At 47.7% G+C, this 18404-nt stretch overlaps 1 protein-coding gene across 3 annotated transcripts in view; it reads right to left on the reverse strand.

Annotated features, from left to right (window-relative positions):
* Positions 1 to 3554: 3554 nt before the first annotated feature.
* The window catches only part of Fam168a (family with sequence similarity 168 member A), a 132344-nt gene continuing 117494 nt past the window's right edge, over positions 3555 to 18404 (reverse strand). For all 3 annotated transcript variants that reach the window (XM_037197110.1, XM_028877541.2, XM_028877540.2), the window contains 4 exons: positions 13127 to 13269; positions 11000 to 11174; positions 9639 to 9769; positions 3555 to 9067 (listed from right to left, as the gene is read on the reverse strand). In XM_037197110.1, coding sequence (XP_037053005.1) covers positions 9657 to 9769; positions 11000 to 11174; positions 13127 to 13269 — 431 coding nt within the window. In that variant the 3' untranslated portion in view covers positions 3555 to 9067; positions 9639 to 9656. The remainder of the gene's footprint in view (positions 9068 to 9638; positions 9770 to 10999; positions 11175 to 13126; positions 13270 to 18404) is intronic.

Here is an 18404-nt window from a genome sequence, read left to right on the forward strand (position 1 = left end):
TATAGCCAACGGGGCAGGGAGGGGCCATTTCTAGAAAAAGGTCTCAGGGCAGGCCCTAGGGCCTGGCAATAAGAAAGCCATCAGGGGGCTGGAGGTATGGCTCAGTGGTTAAGAGCACTGACTGCTTTTCCAGAGGACCTGGGTTCAATTCCCAGCACCCACATGGCAGCTCACAAATGTCTGTAACTCTAGTTCCAGGGGATATCACACCTTTACACCAATGCACATAAAGTTAAATAAAATTAAAAAAAAAAAAAGCCATCAGGATCCTGGTGGCCAAGAAAGGGTGTAGAGTTTGGAGAAAGTTGGCTGAGAGGCCAGGAAGCTGTCATGTGCCCTGGGGGTGGGGAAGTGGTGGACAGGGCCTTGGTGAGTTCCCTAACCGGTGTGGTGAGAGCTGAGCCCATACCAGGTAAATCAAGGGACGTCATTCCATACCAAAGCCACCATGGCTGGTGGGACCTTAAGTTAGGGTTTTGTTAATGTGGGGTATACTGTTTAACATTGGAGAGAGTACTGGGTGGTGGTGGTGGTGGTGGTGGTGGGGTGGTGGTGGTGCACGCCTTTAATCCCAGCACTCAGGAGGCAGAGGCAAGAGGATCTCTGTGAGTTCGAGGCCAGCCTGGTCTACAGAGTGAGTTCCATGACAGCCAGGGCTACTACACAGAGAAACCGTCTTGAAAAAAATAAGGGGGGGGGGGTAAAGAGAGAGTAACAGGCAAATACTACTGGCTGTCCCATGGAGGCTGAAGGACTAGAAACTGGTAGAACTTGTGAGGTGTGGAAGCCTGGTCTAAAGGACTTGAGAAAGCCTGACTTCATTGAGGACAGAAGTTTTCTGGGCAGAAACCAAGGTAGGTGGCTGGCCCAGCCAGCAGTGGCAGGAATGGAGGGAAAAAAGAAAGAAAAGCGACTTTTGACAGGATGGGCACACGTTTTGAGTGTCCACCTATCCTGCTCCTCCCTACATCCTTCGGGTACACAGTCCTCTGTGGGACTCTGTGAACTTGGCATGGGCAGTCTCCCTCAGTGTATTCAAGGAAATGGCCCCCATGGCTACAGGGCACACTCTACATCCATTTGCTCTATTTCAGGGCTTGGCTTCTCAAATTTGCCTGTCACTTCAGCCAGCCAACTCATGCACCCCACTTATCTAGGATTTAGACGACACAGCCCACTTGGGTCTGTGCTTGAGGATAAGAATGTTTCCTAGAGGGTAAGGCAGGAGGGGGGACCCCATCCCTTCTCTGGAACGGCTAGATTAGAGAAGCACTCAGATACCAGTCAGGGTGGAAATAACATGTCCAGGCTTCCAGGTGGGTAAGGACGCTCCTGTCACTGTTAGCAGGACGCGACCTTGCTCCTGCTTGCTCAAAGAATGGCTTGTTTCCCCATTTGCTTCTTGTGTCATAGTTTCCCAACATCAGGGCAAAGTGGTGAGAGATGATGATGCAGATGTGACCTTCTTGGTCTCCACAGCCCCACCTACTCTTGGAAACTTTTGTACAAATCCCTGCAGCCCCCTCCATGAGTAGAGGTGGGAGCTGGAGGGAAGAGTAGGCATTGGGCTCCCACTCGAGCTCTCTGCCCTCTCCTCCCTTCACCAGGTCCACGAGGGATCATGGACAGAATGATATCATGGACAGGCTGGGAGGATATGAGTGAGGCTTGGTGGGAGGTGTACCAATTTCCACTTCCCACTCTAGCATGGGCCAAGGTGTGTCTACTGGTCCAGTAGGTCTAGCACCACCCCATGGAGGGTTTTACTGGTTCTTACCGTGTTGGGATGGAACTGAGCCTTACCCAAGCAAGGCAGGCCCTGTCTTGGTGCTGCCCCTCCAGCCCTTGGAAGGTCTTTAAATGTTACTGAACCTTCTGCAATGCAGAGTCAACACAGTGGCACACACCTGGCTCCACTCCACTCTTGGCCAGTTTTTCCTACAATTGAACATGTTGAGTCTTTGGCCTATTAGCTGTGGAACATGAACTGTCAAGGCCAGAAAAGTGGTTAGATGGCCCAAGACAACCCATTGCGGCTTAAATGAGAATGGCCCCATATGGCTCATTTATTTGAATGCTTGGTCCCCAGCTGGTGCAACTGCTTGAGAAGGATTAGGAGATGTGACCTTGGTAGCCCCTCCTATGTGTTCATTCTCGTGCTCTTTCTTTCTGCCCGCCTCCTACTTTTGGATAGCTATCTGAGCTCTCAACTACTGCTCCAGCTCCATGCTCCCCATTCTGAGGGATTCACCCTCTGAAACTTGAAGCCCCAATAAACTCTTCTGTAACTTGCTTTGGTTATGGAGCCTTCACAACAGAAAAGTAACTTAAGACAAAGCCTGAGCAGCTTTAGCAGTAACATCACCCTGAAGGGAAGGAGATTCAAATGTACAGGGGATTAAAAAAAAAAAAGAGTCCTTAATGACTACTTGTATGAGGCTCTCTGGACTTCAATGGCCCTGTAATAAGCCACCAAGCTCCCCTTGGCTTCCTGACATTCCCTCACTGCTTTGAGAGGAGAGGGGTCCATCCTTTAAGAAACCATCTTCTAGGCTGGGTGGTGGCAGTGCATGCCTTTAATCCCAGCACTCAGCAGGCAGAGAGAGGCAGGCGGATCTCTGTGAGTTCAAGGCTAGCCTGGTCTACAGAGTGAGTTCAGGACAGGCTCCAAAGCTACACAGAGAAACCCTGTCTCCGAAAACAGTAACATCAAAAAGAAACCACCTCCTCTGAGATGGGCAGAACATGGACTGTGGTACCCGAGACCAGACCAAGTGTGAATTCCAACTTTACCTTAGCCAAGACCCTTTCCTCCTTAGCTGCTCTCCCAGCCCACCCATATGGGACAAACAGCAGAGCTTCTCTTGCAGCAAAGCATGAGAAGCTCAGAGATCAACAAGCAGAAGTGGGTAGCAAGCACCAGCCACGAGATTCAACAAATGGCCGGGTCTGTCACTAGTTCTTCCTCTTCTTCCTTCTTCATGCTGGGGGGGGGTGGATCCTCTCCCACACAAGTGCACTACACTGAGCTATACTCCAGCCTTAACAGACGTCAGCTCTTTAACAACTTCCCCGGGATTCCATCACGTTATCTGGTCCGCGTGCCAAACCTGATGCTCCACAGCCTCATACGTTGTGCCTGATTTGTGTCTGTTTTGAGACAGTCTTTCTCTCTCATGTGGATGAATTTTATGTATACGAATGTCTGCATGTAAGTGCACCACGTGTGTGCCTGGTGCTCTAGAAACCAGAAGGTGTCATAGGATCCTCTGGAAGAGGAGGTATGGATGGTTGTGAACCACTGTGGGTCCTGGAACCCAAACCCTGGCCTTCTGTGAGAGTAGCCAGTGCTCTAACCACTGAGCGTCCCCCCCAGGCTTTGAGACAGAGCCTTTATGTTGCAATCCTACCCCAGCCTCCAAAGCACTGGGGTTCCAGGTGTGTACTCACAACAGGTAAAAAGAAGCTTAGAATTGCCTGGGGGAGAAGCGCAGGGACTCACTGGCCCGAGGTGGTCTGTGCCTCCCTCACCCAAGAACCACTTGTTCGGTTTGTTTTTTTTTTGGGAAACTTTAATAGTTGTTGAATGTTCTACAGCTTACAGTAAATATCATAGTTACAAACTCTTGGCTTCAACCTTTCAGAGTGATCACTATCTGATCTTCAAAACAAAACAAAACCCAAAGGAATCCAAAACAACAAAGCCAGATTTACACTTCATACACACAAGTGTGGCCACAGGGCTTTCCAAGCTTTACGCTCCAGGCTGTGTTTTGAAAACACCTATAAATTATTTGATCAAACTACTTGGAAGACACCGGTCAAAGGTTTATTATTATAATTATTATTTTTCAATGTTTTTATTTGTTTTTAAAATGTGAGTTCCAATAAAATTTAAAAATTAGATTCCAACCTGTAGGTTAAAATGAATTAAAAAATACAAAATCATACACAACGCTCTCTTCACAGGGATGTTACATGCCATGAGAACAAGCTTCTCTGTCATGTGATATGAAAGAGGGATGCAGATGCCTTGAAGACAGGAAGGGGAACAGGCCCTGGGCCTTCAAAGATCAAAGACAACTCCAAGGTGCAGGAGGCCTAGCCTTGCCTCACCTTGTAAGGAGCATGGTTCACAGGACAGATCCAGTCCATCTGGCTGACCTGAGGTCTCTGGGCCAGTCCTACTCTTTACTTAGTCTGACTGTCATGCATGAGGAAGATGGCTGGAGCCAGCATGGCTGAGCTGGGGTCAAGGATAGATGCTAGGGTTAAGCCCAAAGCAGATGCCACTCATTTGATTCCTGTGGGCTGCTGCCATCTGTAGAGCTGTTGTATCTGTTCTCTTGGGAAAGAAAATGGTCCCCCAGGCTGGAATGGATAAAGGACACACTGCCACAGCAGGGACACCTAAGGACTACGGATGTAGCAGCCACAGTGAAGCAGGTGCTCTTTGGCTCTGTGGCAACCAGTTTCAACTCCTGTGTTCCTGGCTGGCATTCTGACTGGCGTCAACGGTTTGTAAATACCTGCAGGAGAAACTGAGAGAGTGGGACCCAAGTCTGGCTCAGGCAAGTCTGGCCATGGAATGTTGAAGCTGGCCTGCTGGGAATTTCAAAGGCTCAGTTGTGGAACCACATGATGCTGAATTTCACAAGTGTTTTCTAGGAGAGGGAACAGGCGTAGGAAAAGGACAAGCCTGCTGCCAGCCTGGCATGTCCATAGAAGTCTGTCTAGAGACTCAGGTGTCATCTGACCAGTGAGCCTGGCTGAGTTTCTTCCACTAATTTGCTTCCCTTTGTCCACTCCTACCTTGGCTGCCCTTCTCTAGGTTCCTAGGCTTGACAAGATACTAGGGGCCACACACTCAGCAGTGCCATGGTTAACACAAGATGGAAAGGCAGAGCTCCCTGAACATGAGTCACACATGGGATGATGACTGATTCAGCCAGAATGCTGTGAAGACTTCAGAGCCCATAGCAGGAGCAAGATATTTGATATGCAGGGAACTAAGCCGGGTCAGGATGCCTTGTTTGATGTGTCATGTCTGCACAATAAGGATGCCAGAATTGGTGACCAAGGGACTTGTCCTACTTTTATGCTCCCATGACTCATTTCTGAAGGCTATTCAGGACAGAGCATCAAGCCTTCCAAAGAAACCTCTAGATCTCAAACATGGAACCATCTAGATGGCCAGAAAGCACTGGGATGCACGGAGCCTAGTTAGTCTCTCTAGGACCTGGTTCTCACTGGTGAACAAGCAAGCCTGAGGACTCCAGTCCAGACATGCTTTCAGAAGTTCAGGCTTATGCCATGTCCCCTTGAAGTGCCTTGCTGGACCTGCACAGGAGCCAGAGAGTAAGAGTTCAGGCTTCCAAGAAGCAAGACTCCCTGCTCAAAGATGCCTGGGACTGTCCTCAATCATCTTCAGGACTGGACAGTGTCACCTTGGGTATTCTGAGTTAGGTCTTTTGTGGCAACTTCTCAGCTGGATTTACCCCCGGGGCCTATTATAAATCTTGGCCTAAAGCAGAAATTCTCAAAAATCTGCTCAGCTGACAGAGCTCCCCCAAGTCTCCATAAACTCTTCCTTTGTGTTGGGCAGCAGGAAGAGCAGAGGGTCAGGAATTCAAATCTTGGCTCCTTCACTCATGAGCTGTGTGTCCCTGGGCAACTCTCTTACCCCTTCAGAGCATCATGACCTCACCCCCTATCTTTAAAATATTGGTTTTGGCAATCAGTGTCAAAGTACTTTACATACAGAGAGAAGTTTGGACAGATAGATGTGTGTGTCCCTGATGGATACTCAGGGAAAGGGGTATGCACTTCAGAGTCATTGTCAGGGTAACAAGAAGGAAAAAGTGTTTCATCTCATAGGAAGAAAAACAGTTGTTTTTTGTTTTGAAAGCATGGCAAGAGACTTTTAGGCTTTTACTCACTGGGAGTAGTCCAGCTTCCAGACCCAAACTTCCTGGCCCAGGGCTGCTGAAGATGGTCACATGGTGCAAAGGGGGGCTGGTGAACAGAGCCACCTCCACCTCAGCTTGTGTGTGTGTTCGTGTGCATGTGTGTGTGTGTGTGTAGTGATGCCAGTGTGGCAGCTCATGGTGTCACGTGCACATCCCTTGTCCTACGGTGAGAGGCCCTTTCCAGCTCTGGCCTCATCTATCTTGACCACTGGGCCATCCAGAATCTTTAGATGACACCTAGGGTACCCCTGCTTGGTACCTATGACCCTGCCAGAGCTGTCTGTGTCCATCTAACCCAAGACACACACACTGCACTCTGGGGCTCAGTCCCTTTGCCGTGACCCCCCAAGCTTGCCAGACTGAACTGGGGCTCTTGTGCTCTTACTGAAAAAAGGTTAATTGGTCTGGTTCTCTAGACTACAGCATGTCAACACTTGGTTTTCACCTTGGGTCCTTTCTGATCTTGAATCACAGATTAGGTCTAAGATGGGGTACAGAGCACAGATGCTTCAGAACATGAGCCTGTGTGTGGATCAGACTTAGAGAGACTAGAGCCAGCAGGGGATTCCTTACCAGAAAGTCCCTGTCCTTTTCTGAGCCTTGGATTCTCTCTGAATTAAATAGCAGGCATCATGCCTTCATCTCAGGCATAAACCACATGAACTATGAGGGGCACAAACAGCATTTACTTACTGGTGTGGAAAGAACAAACGTTAAGAAGTCATTCCTAGGTCTCTTTTTGTCTCTTTTACCAGGTCACCTGAAGGCCACAGGGTCTAGGAAGCCTGCCAGGATTCCAGCATACAGCTCATTTGGGGCCATTTAATTTCCTTCTAGAATCTGTTTTCACTTTTGTCAGGTGGGTGGAATAACTGGCCCTGCTGCTTGCTCCCAGGGCCAGTCCAAGGCTGTGAAGTGCTTTGACACGTACAAGGGTGTCCTGTAATTATTACCGCCATTACTATTTTGGCATTTTCAGACATATAAGACATAATCTACAGCAACCTTCATCCACCTCTACAAAACCAAATAGGGTAGGAGGAGGCATTGTAAAAAGCAGATCAACACTGCAAACCTTTGTTGGGAAAGAAAACCTTGTCAGCACCCCGGAACAGCTGAGTTTTCTCTTCCTGGTCCTGAAGTTCCTGGAAGGCCAGGAAGGTAGGAGCCCTAACTTCTGGCTCTTGGCCACAGATGCTGATGGACTCTGACCTCCTGGGAATAGTCAGACTGTTTCTGAGGTCATTCCAGCTCAAGGGCTTCCATTAATTTTCTTCCTTTAGGGGAAATAGAAGGAAGGTGATGTCCAAGTTCACATGAATTTAAAATGAAAATAGTTTGAGTCTCAAATGTTACCAGTGATCCAATTTTACACAGTAAGATATTCCTGTTCCACCCAGCGAGGCTATTGGCTGTGCTAGGCAGGCACAGGAAGGTGGCGCCAATCCATTTCCTCGCTGAGTCTAGGAAGGACTTCCCTGTCCCAGGGGTCCCTCTTCTTCTCCCAGATGTGGTTTTATCTGCTTGGCCTGCTCCTTGTCCTCCTCTTTCGGTGGCTCCCATTCTTCCTCTCTTCTTGGGATAGAGGGCTGCTATCCTGAGTGCAAAGCCTCTTCCAGCCAGCTCACCAGCTCCTTTTCTTAGAGGATAAACACTCCAGATGTCTTCACAGGCTTTCCAAATGCAATTTCTGTTCCTGCCATCTGCCCTGTGTGGCCTCTGCCTAGTCTTCAACCCCCACCTTTGGAGTCCGTGAGGGAAAATAGCAGAAAGAAGCCCAGAGCTCACCAGATGTGGGCACTGCTGACTTAATTTTTACAAAGCCAAGCCAATCCATCCCTTGCTAAATTTTTGTAGGCAAAAAGCCAGTAGGTAGGAAGGCTGCATTTAATGCTAATTTACTATGAGGTTCAGAGAAGTCCTTTCTGCTTCTCTGGGCCTCAGTTTCCTCATCTGTCAAATAGGGGAATGGATGAGATGATGAATGCTAAGGTCCCTTCAGTTCCATGAGTATGAAATGATTATTGCTATTGTTTTTCCTTCACTATCCTGACCTTCAGAACCGCCAGCTCCCACCTGGAATGTGGTTCCTTCACTTTGGCCGTGAAATGGCACAAGGTAACCAAGAGCTTGGCCTGCCTGCCAGCCCCACAGACAGACACGTGCGCCCTGGCATGGGGAAGGGCAGAAGGGCAAGGGAGAAAAATGCCACAAATTCCACTCTCTGAGGAGGAAGCTCCTCAGAGTTGCGTCCATGAGGCTCGAGCTGAGGGTGAGATTATGCAGGCACCTGGCCTTCCAAAGCCTCTGGATGCTGGGATCCCACCACCATGCAACGGTTTGGCAGGTCTGAGGGCAAAGCATCTCTGAAGGAAGTGCCAGGTCAGTTAACATCACTGTGCAAATCAGAAGGTCCAGGCCCAGCACATGACCTGAGGCCTTTCCAACCAGACTGAGCACCCTCCTGCCCATTCTTCGTACTCCCTCCTCCCGCTACCCTTCCCCAAATTCTCTGCTTTCCCAGGGTCTGAGCCTGGGACATGAAGCTGCTGATAACATTCCTACATAACCAGGTGGGTTTGTTCTTGGTCTGTTGTGATGGTTCTTGGAAGGTATTTCTTCGTATGTGAACGAATCTTGCTTCAGCAAAATGACAATCTGACAGAGATGTGGCCTTCTCAACAGCTCCAAGTTCCTACCCCAGAACCTGAGGGCCACATCTGTTATGCTCTCCAGATGAAATCTAGCCTTTACATGAACCATCGCAATAAACCTCACTCTCTGCTTGTTACTAGACTGGGATCCTAGGGACAGGATGCTTAGGGCAGGAAGAAGTGCAGAGAGGACTGGGCCTGGTCAGGTAGGAAGAGGGGCTAGAGCCAGAAGGGCAGTGGCTAAGAGGGAGGCACGAGGGGAGGCTCCTAGATTAGAAAAAGCAGCTTTTACAAAAACCAAAAATCAAAATCAAAATCCTTAAAGATGCATAAAGTGACCCTTGCACTTCCGTTGTCTCTTCTTGCAAATAGAGGCGGTGCTGCTAGGGGACTGCTCCAGCACCGGTGTAGACTTGAGTAGTTGCATACAATGTGACTCCAGATCTGGGGGAGGAAGGGACACTGTGAGAGAGGGACACTCCACAGACCACTGGAGAAACTTCTGGACCCCCTTCCCCCAGCCTGGGAGACCTAAGTGGAGCCCTCCATTCTTCTCAGGGAGCAGCAGGCTCTCTGTCCATGGAAATTGTGTTGATCTGCTGAGGACAGTTTAGGGAGCTGGGGTCAGGGTCTCTACTTGGCTGCAATCAGAGCTGATAGCTGCTTTAGGCAAGACTTCAACCTCTAGTTAAAAGACATCTGAAGACCATAAAGAGCACAGAATTCAATAATAGAGGGCAAGAATTAAAGCCCCAGCTCAATTTTAATTGGCTGAGTGATTTTGAACTGTGTATTTATCTAAGAAATAGAGCTAAAGATCAGAGCTTCCATGAGGAGTATAGCAATTGTAAAGTGAGAACTAAACTGAAGGGGGGGACATTAAAGAACCTGGAGCAGGTAACAAGTGATGGCTGCTGCCTGCTTCTGTGACTCCTGTGCTCCAGACTCAAGCCAGGACTTTAGGGCAGCTCCTTAAGTGTCCCCTCCCTTCTCCCCTATCCCCGGCCCTACTCACTTGGATGGGCTGCAGGCTTTACCAGTGCGGGGGCACATAGCTGTACGCAGGGGTTCCTTGGGCCCTGTACGTGGGCATGGAGACAGGGTGCGCCCCAATTGCAGTGTGCTGGGGTGTGGTCAGCAGGGTACCTGGGCATCAAGAGAGAAGAGGAAATCTGAGTAACCTTTAACCCATAGCCTGGGTACAGGATGGAGAGGAGGAAAACAGTCTTTTACATGGCTCTTCTTCCTGTCCATGTCCCTGTCACCCCAGACTGCCTGGTGAGCACTGTCCTTTTTCCACCTTACCGGGCTTCCCTCCTTAGGGTGAGGGGTCTTTTGGGGTGCTAGAAGACAGAATCACTATTCTTAGGAAACCCCCCTTTTATTTGCATGCTTCTCTTATTGCACACATACTGAGTAGGAACTGTTATCTTTCCTGGTTCTATCTTCTACGTATACTCACCTAGGTACTTAAGGGCAAGGCTCTGTTCTGCCTTAAGGATCTTAACTTCCAGGACCTTAACAATAGGCTGGCACTGATCAAGTACCTAGTAGCTTGTATACTGAGCAACCATGCTACCCTCTTCCTTCAGATGGCAGCTTAGCTAGTTCTTTAAACTTGGGTTTCTGTAAGGTAGTCACAACCCTCTGGTCTTCATGCCCTACATGGGAGTGCCAATGTTTCTAAGGCTACACTTCCCACCTTTATCCCCCAGGTTCCTTAAGGGCAGGTCTTATACCAGGGACTCCTGTTTCTCTCAGCTCTTACAATGAATTTTGGGAATGGTCCTTATGCTCCTGCCTGCTAATTAACAGTGTGCCTGTGTGCTCTTCCCTGGGCTCCCTGTTGCCACGGGAGGCCTACTGTTAACATCTCTCCCTAGTCTCTCCTGATCCAGATATAGCCACTTCAAACCCCACCCCACTTCTCCCCTATCGCAAGCTCTGGTAGCCCTGGTAGCTCCCTCACTCAAAAGCATTCAAGCTTTTCCACAATCGTGTCCTCACCAGTGGTGCCAGCCACCCTTCCACTCTCACCCCCCACTTCTTACATGCCTTACCCCCTTTCCATCCTGTGAATGGACCACACTGACCCTTCTGCTTGTACTTCCCTTCCCACTTTCACCTCTCTGCTTGGCCTCCATTCACCAATTACCCAAGGCCTCGCTCAATATGCCCGTCTCGGGTGCAGTCTTCCTTATCCCTTCAAATAATTTAGACTCCAAATGTCTAAAGTTTAGAGAGTCCCCTCCTTGGCTTCCCGGAAAGCCCCCTGCCCTGGCACATGATTTCTCATGCTGGGCTGCAGCCAGTTCCATGACTGTTCTCCAATGTGAGGAATTCCTGAAAGACAGCAAAGGAAGCTTAGGCCCTTACCTGCTGACATTGCCATGGTGGTACCGGCCACCATGCCCATGGCCACACCGTTGGTCCTGGGGGCAGCAACAGGAGCTGGGTAGATGGCAGAGGGGATGCTGTTGGGCTGGACAACTGTGGTGTGGTGGATGACATGAGGCTGGGCGGCATACACGGGCTGTGTGTAGTAGGCTCCCTGGGAAGAGAGGATAAGGTCGCATGGTTCTCGGAGAGCAGGAGGGACAAGGAGAGGAGATGGTGGGTGGGGAGCTGCTTTCCCCAGGCTTTAGGCAACCAGGTAAGAGAAGCTCTGGCCTAGGGACACAAGTCTAGGCTCTGCTTTGTCTCACTCTGTAACTGGGGTCAGTTCAGTGCTGACTTAACTCAGTCTGAAATATAAGGCCCTCCTCATTCCATCTTGCTGCCTGGAGCGGCCATGGAGAATAGTGAGTAAGAGCTTTTCTCTTGTAGCCTTGGCTTTAACATTTAAAATTTTTTCAAAATTTGATTCCAAGGCACTACCCTAGCTGCCCCTAATTTAACAGTAAGGAATACAGTCAGTTTTTTAGCATGGGGAACACCAAAACACCGCCACACAGGCTTATGAATGGCATTCACATATTGGTGTGAATGTTGTTGGTTTATGTCCATTCTGTCATTACTGGGTAACATTTCCCAAGGCATTCTGGAGACAGTGTTCTGAAATGATGTTCCCCTTCCCAGTTCATATGGTTCTTCCCAGGTGCTACATTTCATGGGCCTCCTGAGCCCTGGGAGCAGACAGAAGCATCTGAGATTAATTCAGAAATTCTCTGGTTTTAATAGTAAGTAACAAAAGCTTCACTGTAATCTTAAGAGGTTAGAAAGCATAGGCTAAGATACTATGCCATACTTGAAAAAATTGATCCAAGTCTCCCGTTTTCTCTCTTTACTTACTTATTTTCCAGGCAGACTAGCCTTGAACTCACTATGTAGCTGAGGATGACTTTGAACTTCTTCCCAATAATGAGATTAAAGGCACATATTGTCATGCCCCAGTTTTGTAGTATACTCTGCATCATAGCTGGTTTAGAAAAATGTTTTCTATTAGTTGTTTAAATGAGTGTGTGTGTGTGTGTGTGTGTGTGTGTGTGTGTTTTTCTTGCATGTATGTCTGTGTACCACTTGCATGGATGCCAGAAGAGGGCATTGTATCTCTTGAAACTAGAGTTATAGATGTTTGTGAGTTGCCATGTGGGTGCCTGGAATCAAACCCAGGTCCTCTGCAAGAACGGCAAGTGCTCTTAACCACCAAACCACCTCTCCAGCACCAACAGAGCTAGTTTTAGGCTTTGTTTTGTCTCCCCCCCTCCCCCCAGAGACAGGGTTTCTCTATGTAGTCCTAACTGTGCTGGAACTAGCTCTGTAGCCCAGGCTGGCCTCCAACTCAGAGACTGGCCTGGCTCTGCCTCTGGAGTGCTGGGATTAAAGGCGTGCACCGCCACTGCTCAGCAACAAAGCTGGTTTTTAAACCCCAAAGTACTTTCCTTCCCACTTACACCTCATGTAGAACTGCCTCTTCAGAAGACTGTGCCACGGCCATGCTGGAGTGTCAAGCAGCTCTCCCCTCCTGCCTCCTGTTAGTTACATACATTCTCCAGCAGAAGAATCCAAATGGGGCCATAAGCACACTAAAGAACCGCTCTCCTCAGGTCACAGAGGGCACTGGTAGCAGACACTGTATATTTTTTTTTCTTTCTTACGTGGCTCATAGATTTTATCAAGGAAAGGGAGGGGCGAGATTAAGAGGGGAGATCAAAACAAGTGAGAGCACAGCCTGGCCCAGGCAACAACTCACTGGGTGACCTTAGACCTTTCTCTGTGCAGCAGCCTCAGCTTCTCCACTTGTTCAACAAAGGAGTTGAGCTAGATGATTTCTAATGGTCCTCCGACGTTTGGGGCTCTGCTAACCTAAATGACGACGTCACGCTCCACCCTTTGAGAGTGAGGCAGAGCAAGCAGTCTTGCAGGAATACTGTGACACTTTAGCGACACTACAGTGGAGGTAGCCGGCCAGACCCATGAGCTCTCTTTTCTCTTCCTCATCCCATGCCCCCCCCCCATCCTTGCTGGAGGCTCCTGCAGAAGAGGTCCTCCATGTGTACCTACCTGGGCATACAGATTCTGCTGGGGGTAGGCACTTCTGATTGGATACATGGCCGTCTGATAGGGATTGGGTGATGGGGAGTAGGGGGGTGGAGCAGTATTACTCTGGGTCGGTGGGACCTTGTATGGTGTCCCTGCAGTATATCCTGTACCAAGGCAATAAAAGAGACCTCTAGTTAGTTGGCAGAACAGCATTGCTTGAAGGCAGCAGGTCCCCAGTAACAATTCCTCAAACAAGAATGGGTTGAATCCAGCTGGAAACACAGATGAGGACAGACAAGAGAACAGGGCTCCACCCGCAGAGCTGTGGCCCCAGGCAGCTCCCTCAGTCCTGGTGAACAGAGCTGCAAGCATGATTTGGGCATCTTTTATTTCTCTGGCTTTCAGGGCTCTCATCCAAAACAGAAGCTAGAACCAAACAATCTCTATGGGGCCCTTTCAGCTGAGAGACAAGCTGGGGTTCAGAGCTGCCTGTGTGGAAAGGCAGGTATACACTGACAGACGCCCCTCAACTCACTCACTTCCTTTTGCTATTTTCTCATTCTGGTTCCTCACTTAGCACCTCAGGATACCTTCTGTTGTTGAGTCTATCTTTCTCTGTTTGCTTCCCCCATTCTCTCCTAACTCCTTTGTTTTTCAGTTGGGGTCTCATGAAGCCCAAGCTGGTCTCGCATGTGTATCCTGGGTGCTTCATTCTTTTTTTCTTCTCTTATCTCCCATTAATGGCCTTCATCAGTCACAATCCCTTCCTCTTCACAGGTTTGAAGGTAAAAACGCCATTAAAAAAGAGTTCGAGGCCAGCCTGGTCTCCAAAGCGAGTTCCAGGAAAGGCGCAAAGCTACACAGAGAAACCCTGTCTCGAAAAACCAAAATAAATAAATAAATAAATAAATAAATAAATAAATAACAAAACAAACAAACAAAACACCACTTTGCTCTGTAAAGCTGGCCTTTTCCTTCTTTCCTGTGGTTGGAGAAGGGTCGCCTCTGCCTCAAACACCTGAAGTTGGCAGTCAGGAAGACATACACTGACCTAAAACCCAGCCATGTCTGTATCTCAGAAGGATGGACAGAAGCAGAGCTCACAAGTCAGGGCAGGAGCCCCTCACAGCTGTATTACACTGCTGCCTTTGAGTCATCTTGAAAAGTAAGCTCTTAGGTTCAGAGAATAACTCGACACAGATGTCAGCAAGACTGTGTTCCTAAGACTCACCACATGGAATTACCCTGTGGAACCTGACGAACACAGGGGCCACATCCCTTCAGGAACTCCCAAAGCCTCCACCCTCTTCTGTGTGGACCTTAGTGTTGGAGCCCTAGTTGGGGAGATGTTGCATTTACCCCTTGGTTCTATTCTAGTTGCCCTGGCTGTCATTGCTGGACTTTTCTGGGCTTTCGTTCTGACCCATAAGACACTTACCAAGGACCCTGTTAGCTCCACAGAGCTTTTTTCTACACACACACACACACACACACACACACACACACACAAAAAAAAAAAAAAAAAAAAAAAAAAAAAAAAAAGACAGGAATGGGGATGATGCAGGGTGGAGCAGGCTTTTGTTGAAAGAAAAGAGATGTGGGCTTAGGTCTGGCTTTCCGCCAAACTTGGGTAAATAATGCCAAATCTCTAGACCTTAGTTTTAGGAGGGGAAAGGATAAGTCTTTTATAACAGTGTAAATGGTGAATTTCTAAGATAGGATATGTACAAGATTTTTCAAATTTGTTTTACTACAGAACATGTGTGTGTGTGTGCCTAGGGTTTCCCACATACTAGACATGTATTTGACCACTGAACTATGTCCCCAGACCTCTTTTTAAGCTTATTTTGAGATAGGACCTTATTAGATTGCTTAGGCTGGCTTGAACTCACTTTGTGACTCAGTCTTGCCTCACACTTTCAATCTTCTTACTCCAACCTCCCCAGTAGCTAGGATCATAGGCTTGCACCAACCACAAGGCTGGACAACTTGTTCCTGCCACAGTGGTAGTTACAGAGACCATATGATCCTTAAACCTAAAATATCTATTATTTGGTTCTTCATAGGAAATTTTACTGACCCTTAATCTAAAGGTGAAAAACAAGATGTGAGGGTGCTGGGGATGTAGCTTCAGTGGCAGAACCTTGGCAAACTATGTGTTTGATCTCCAGTACAGCAAATACAAAACAAAAAGACACCGAAAGACAAAAGAAAGATGTGGAGCGTCCTGCTGGAATTTAGTATGTTTTCTATGTAGGACACTATGAGTCAGAAGCCACCTGTCTCCAAACGCACCACCTACAGAGCAGTGGTTACAAGCAGCATGGGAACTGAATGGCTGACTGGGCCCATATGAACTGCTATTACTTTCTCTCTCGCTACACAGAAGACAGTAGTAAGCTTCCTCTCCTTGGGCATACGAGCACTTAAAAACCACAAAAGCAAGAGCTAGACTGTGACTATGGTCTGTTCCAAATTGGAACACAAACTCCAGGGCTTCAAGATTCTAAAATTTTATAATTCTTTAACAAGCCAGCAATACAGGCAGCTTTTGTTTATATGCCTGGAGAACATGCTCTGGAATTTCTAGTTTTCCCAGGGAAGATGCATCACTTCATCTAAGCTACAAAAGCAACCACATTACAAAGTAGGCTGTCCCTCTGCAGAGAATCAAAAGGCTCGAGGAGAATGCGGGAGAATTTGGTTTTCACATCTAAGAATAACCTTGTCAGAGAATGTTTTCTTCTCTTCATGTTATGAAACAAGACATACAAACTCAGAATACAAATCAATATCTAAATAGCTATGGCAGCCAAAGAAAGGCTGGTTATAGTCTGTTTTGCATCTCTAGATGCTTGGGATAGGAAGCAGAACTGCAGAGCTGGGGGAGATCTTGGAGACCTCTATCACAAGAACTTCAGAGATGGGAGATGTTCCATGGAGAGTGACTGCACACAGACTCGTGCTGTGACCACAGCGTGTCTCAAGCTTACCAGCAGGGGCAGAGGATCTTCCTAAGGCTGCAGAAACCACCCAAGCTCAGACCTTTTTCCTGAGATCCTTTGAGTCAGCTTCCAGTATTGAGAGTATCTTCATTTAGACTAGATCATTCCAGAGGGCATTTTTGATACCAACATTTTAAGTTCTTAGTATTTCAGTAGGACTTCTATGAGGACATCATCTGCATCCTGTCCACACCCCTGGGGAACACTGAAACTCTAGGGCTAATATCTGGGGCTTAGACATCATATTTGTGTATCTAAGTAAAAGAAGCTGTTGGGTTTGTTGCAAACACATCTCATGGATTTTTACTCAAATAAATTTAGACCCAACTCATTCCATGGAGGGCTAGCTATTTTGAAATGAATGCAAAATCTGAAGGCCACAGAATAGGAACTTGGGGATGTTATACCTTAAAGGCATTTGAGGCTCCCACTCAACCCTTTCTTATTCTGAGGAAGAACCTGTAACTTAGAAATGCATCAATTTTCCCAAAATTGCACAGCTGGCTCCAGAGGTCAGTTGATGTTGCCCTGGGCAGAGTTGTCTCTGAGTTAAATGTCTGCAATACAATCTTGGGCATCTGGCGCACTGGCCTTTGTATCCCTGTTTCACTAAAGGCAGTGTCATGAGACAAAGGGGTTCTATCACTAGAAGTGCCAAGCCTGCCTTATAAAGAGGTTTTGTTTATGACGCCTGCCTGTTGTTTGCCTCGGGTTCCTGGCTATAGTTTTAGGCTCTATCAAACGGGAGCATATAAAGAGACTGTACATTAGCAAGATAAAGCCTATACAGCCCTCTCTTCAACCCTGCTTCACCGGCATAAATCCTTTTCAGTTGTACAGCCCCCACTACCTTCAAAGACATTGATCTTCACATCAAGGATACCTTTTACACTAATTGGTTTATTGATCATCAGATTTATACATTGGGACAAAGCCTGGACAAAACAGCACTATATGTCTGAATCTTGTCTTGACCTCTAAGTCTCCTTGTTGATGGTGAAACACTAAAGCACTGAAAAGGAAGGAGGATACCTAATTATGAACAGGCTTTAGCAAGTATTGGTTACATTAGTGTGAATTTGTCAAAGTGCCCTGAATGTACTGTGGCACTAAAAAGCAACAAAATCTGAAGGTTTGGAAGAGCTTTTGTGAGCCTACATGAGTCAGTCAATCCCAAATCCATTTAAAAAATTACATCCATTTATATATTACTTGCTTGAAAGAGAGTGATACATTTTAGTCCTATCTAGAAACTTGACAGCCTGTCTAGGAGGGGTGGGCAGGATATGACTGCTGGACATTTCTGTGGGACTTTTACAAGACTTCAGCACAGAAGGTAAGGATTCGGACACTCAGAACTGTCTGGCTGCAGGAAGAGCTACCTCTGGAAGGAAGGAGGCCCTCATTCCTAGAGATATGTGAGCAAAGCTTCGAAGGCTAGCTTACTGATGAGGGCAGCTGGAGAGAAGACTCTGAAAAGGAAACAGGTATACAGCTCCAAATTAAGGGAATCAGGAGTCCAATAGCTAGCAAGGAATTTAAAGGGGACCTTTTACAGTTCAAGAGACTACTGGCCAAAACATAGCCATGAATTATCCACAGTTATATAGAATCAAGACTCGAGTCCTCTATCTTCCACACCAGGCCTCCTTCTGCTCCACTGTAGTAACTGTGCCTTTATTCACCTACATCCACACTTGTGGACTATGTACATATCAATTTATAACTTTAAATATGTTCATTCAATTCTACCTGAAAAACTCCCCACGGCTGTCATTCCTCTCATTCCTCTTTTTGTGACTAAGTCTCACTATGTAGCTCAGATTGACCTAAAACTTGCTTTGTGGCCTAGGTTGGCCCTGAACTTATGATCCTCTTGCTTCAGCGTCCTGAGTGCTGGGATTACTGTGGGAGCCCATTTTCAGGTTCCTGGTGGCTTTACCCAGCAGGTCTGCATAGAGGGGATGATTAGGACCATGTGCCTGAGTGCAAGTGTCTGAGATGATCTGCACTTGGCTGTGCTGGAGGGGGGGGGGTGTCTTTTGATCCACCCCTTGGTGTTTCTCTAAATACCCTGGGGCAGAGATAGTCAGGACCCATTGGACTAGGTTCCAGGCCCTATCGAGGTTATTCTGTATTTTCTATCTGTTTATGTCTACACTCTAAATCCTTCTATCTAATATTTCCTGCTGCTCGCACTCAGGAGCGCTCTGGGGAGCTGTGGGTTGGTGGGTAGATGCCTGGCAGGCCACATGTGCTGAGCTACCACGCCCACTTCATCTGTCTTTTGACAA

This window comes from Peromyscus leucopus, chromosome 1 (genome assembly GCF_004664715.2).
Source record: "Peromyscus leucopus breed LL Stock chromosome 1, UCI_PerLeu_2.1, whole genome shotgun sequence".
NCBI classification, from domain to species: domain Eukaryota; kingdom Metazoa; phylum Chordata; class Mammalia; order Rodentia; family Cricetidae; genus Peromyscus; species Peromyscus leucopus.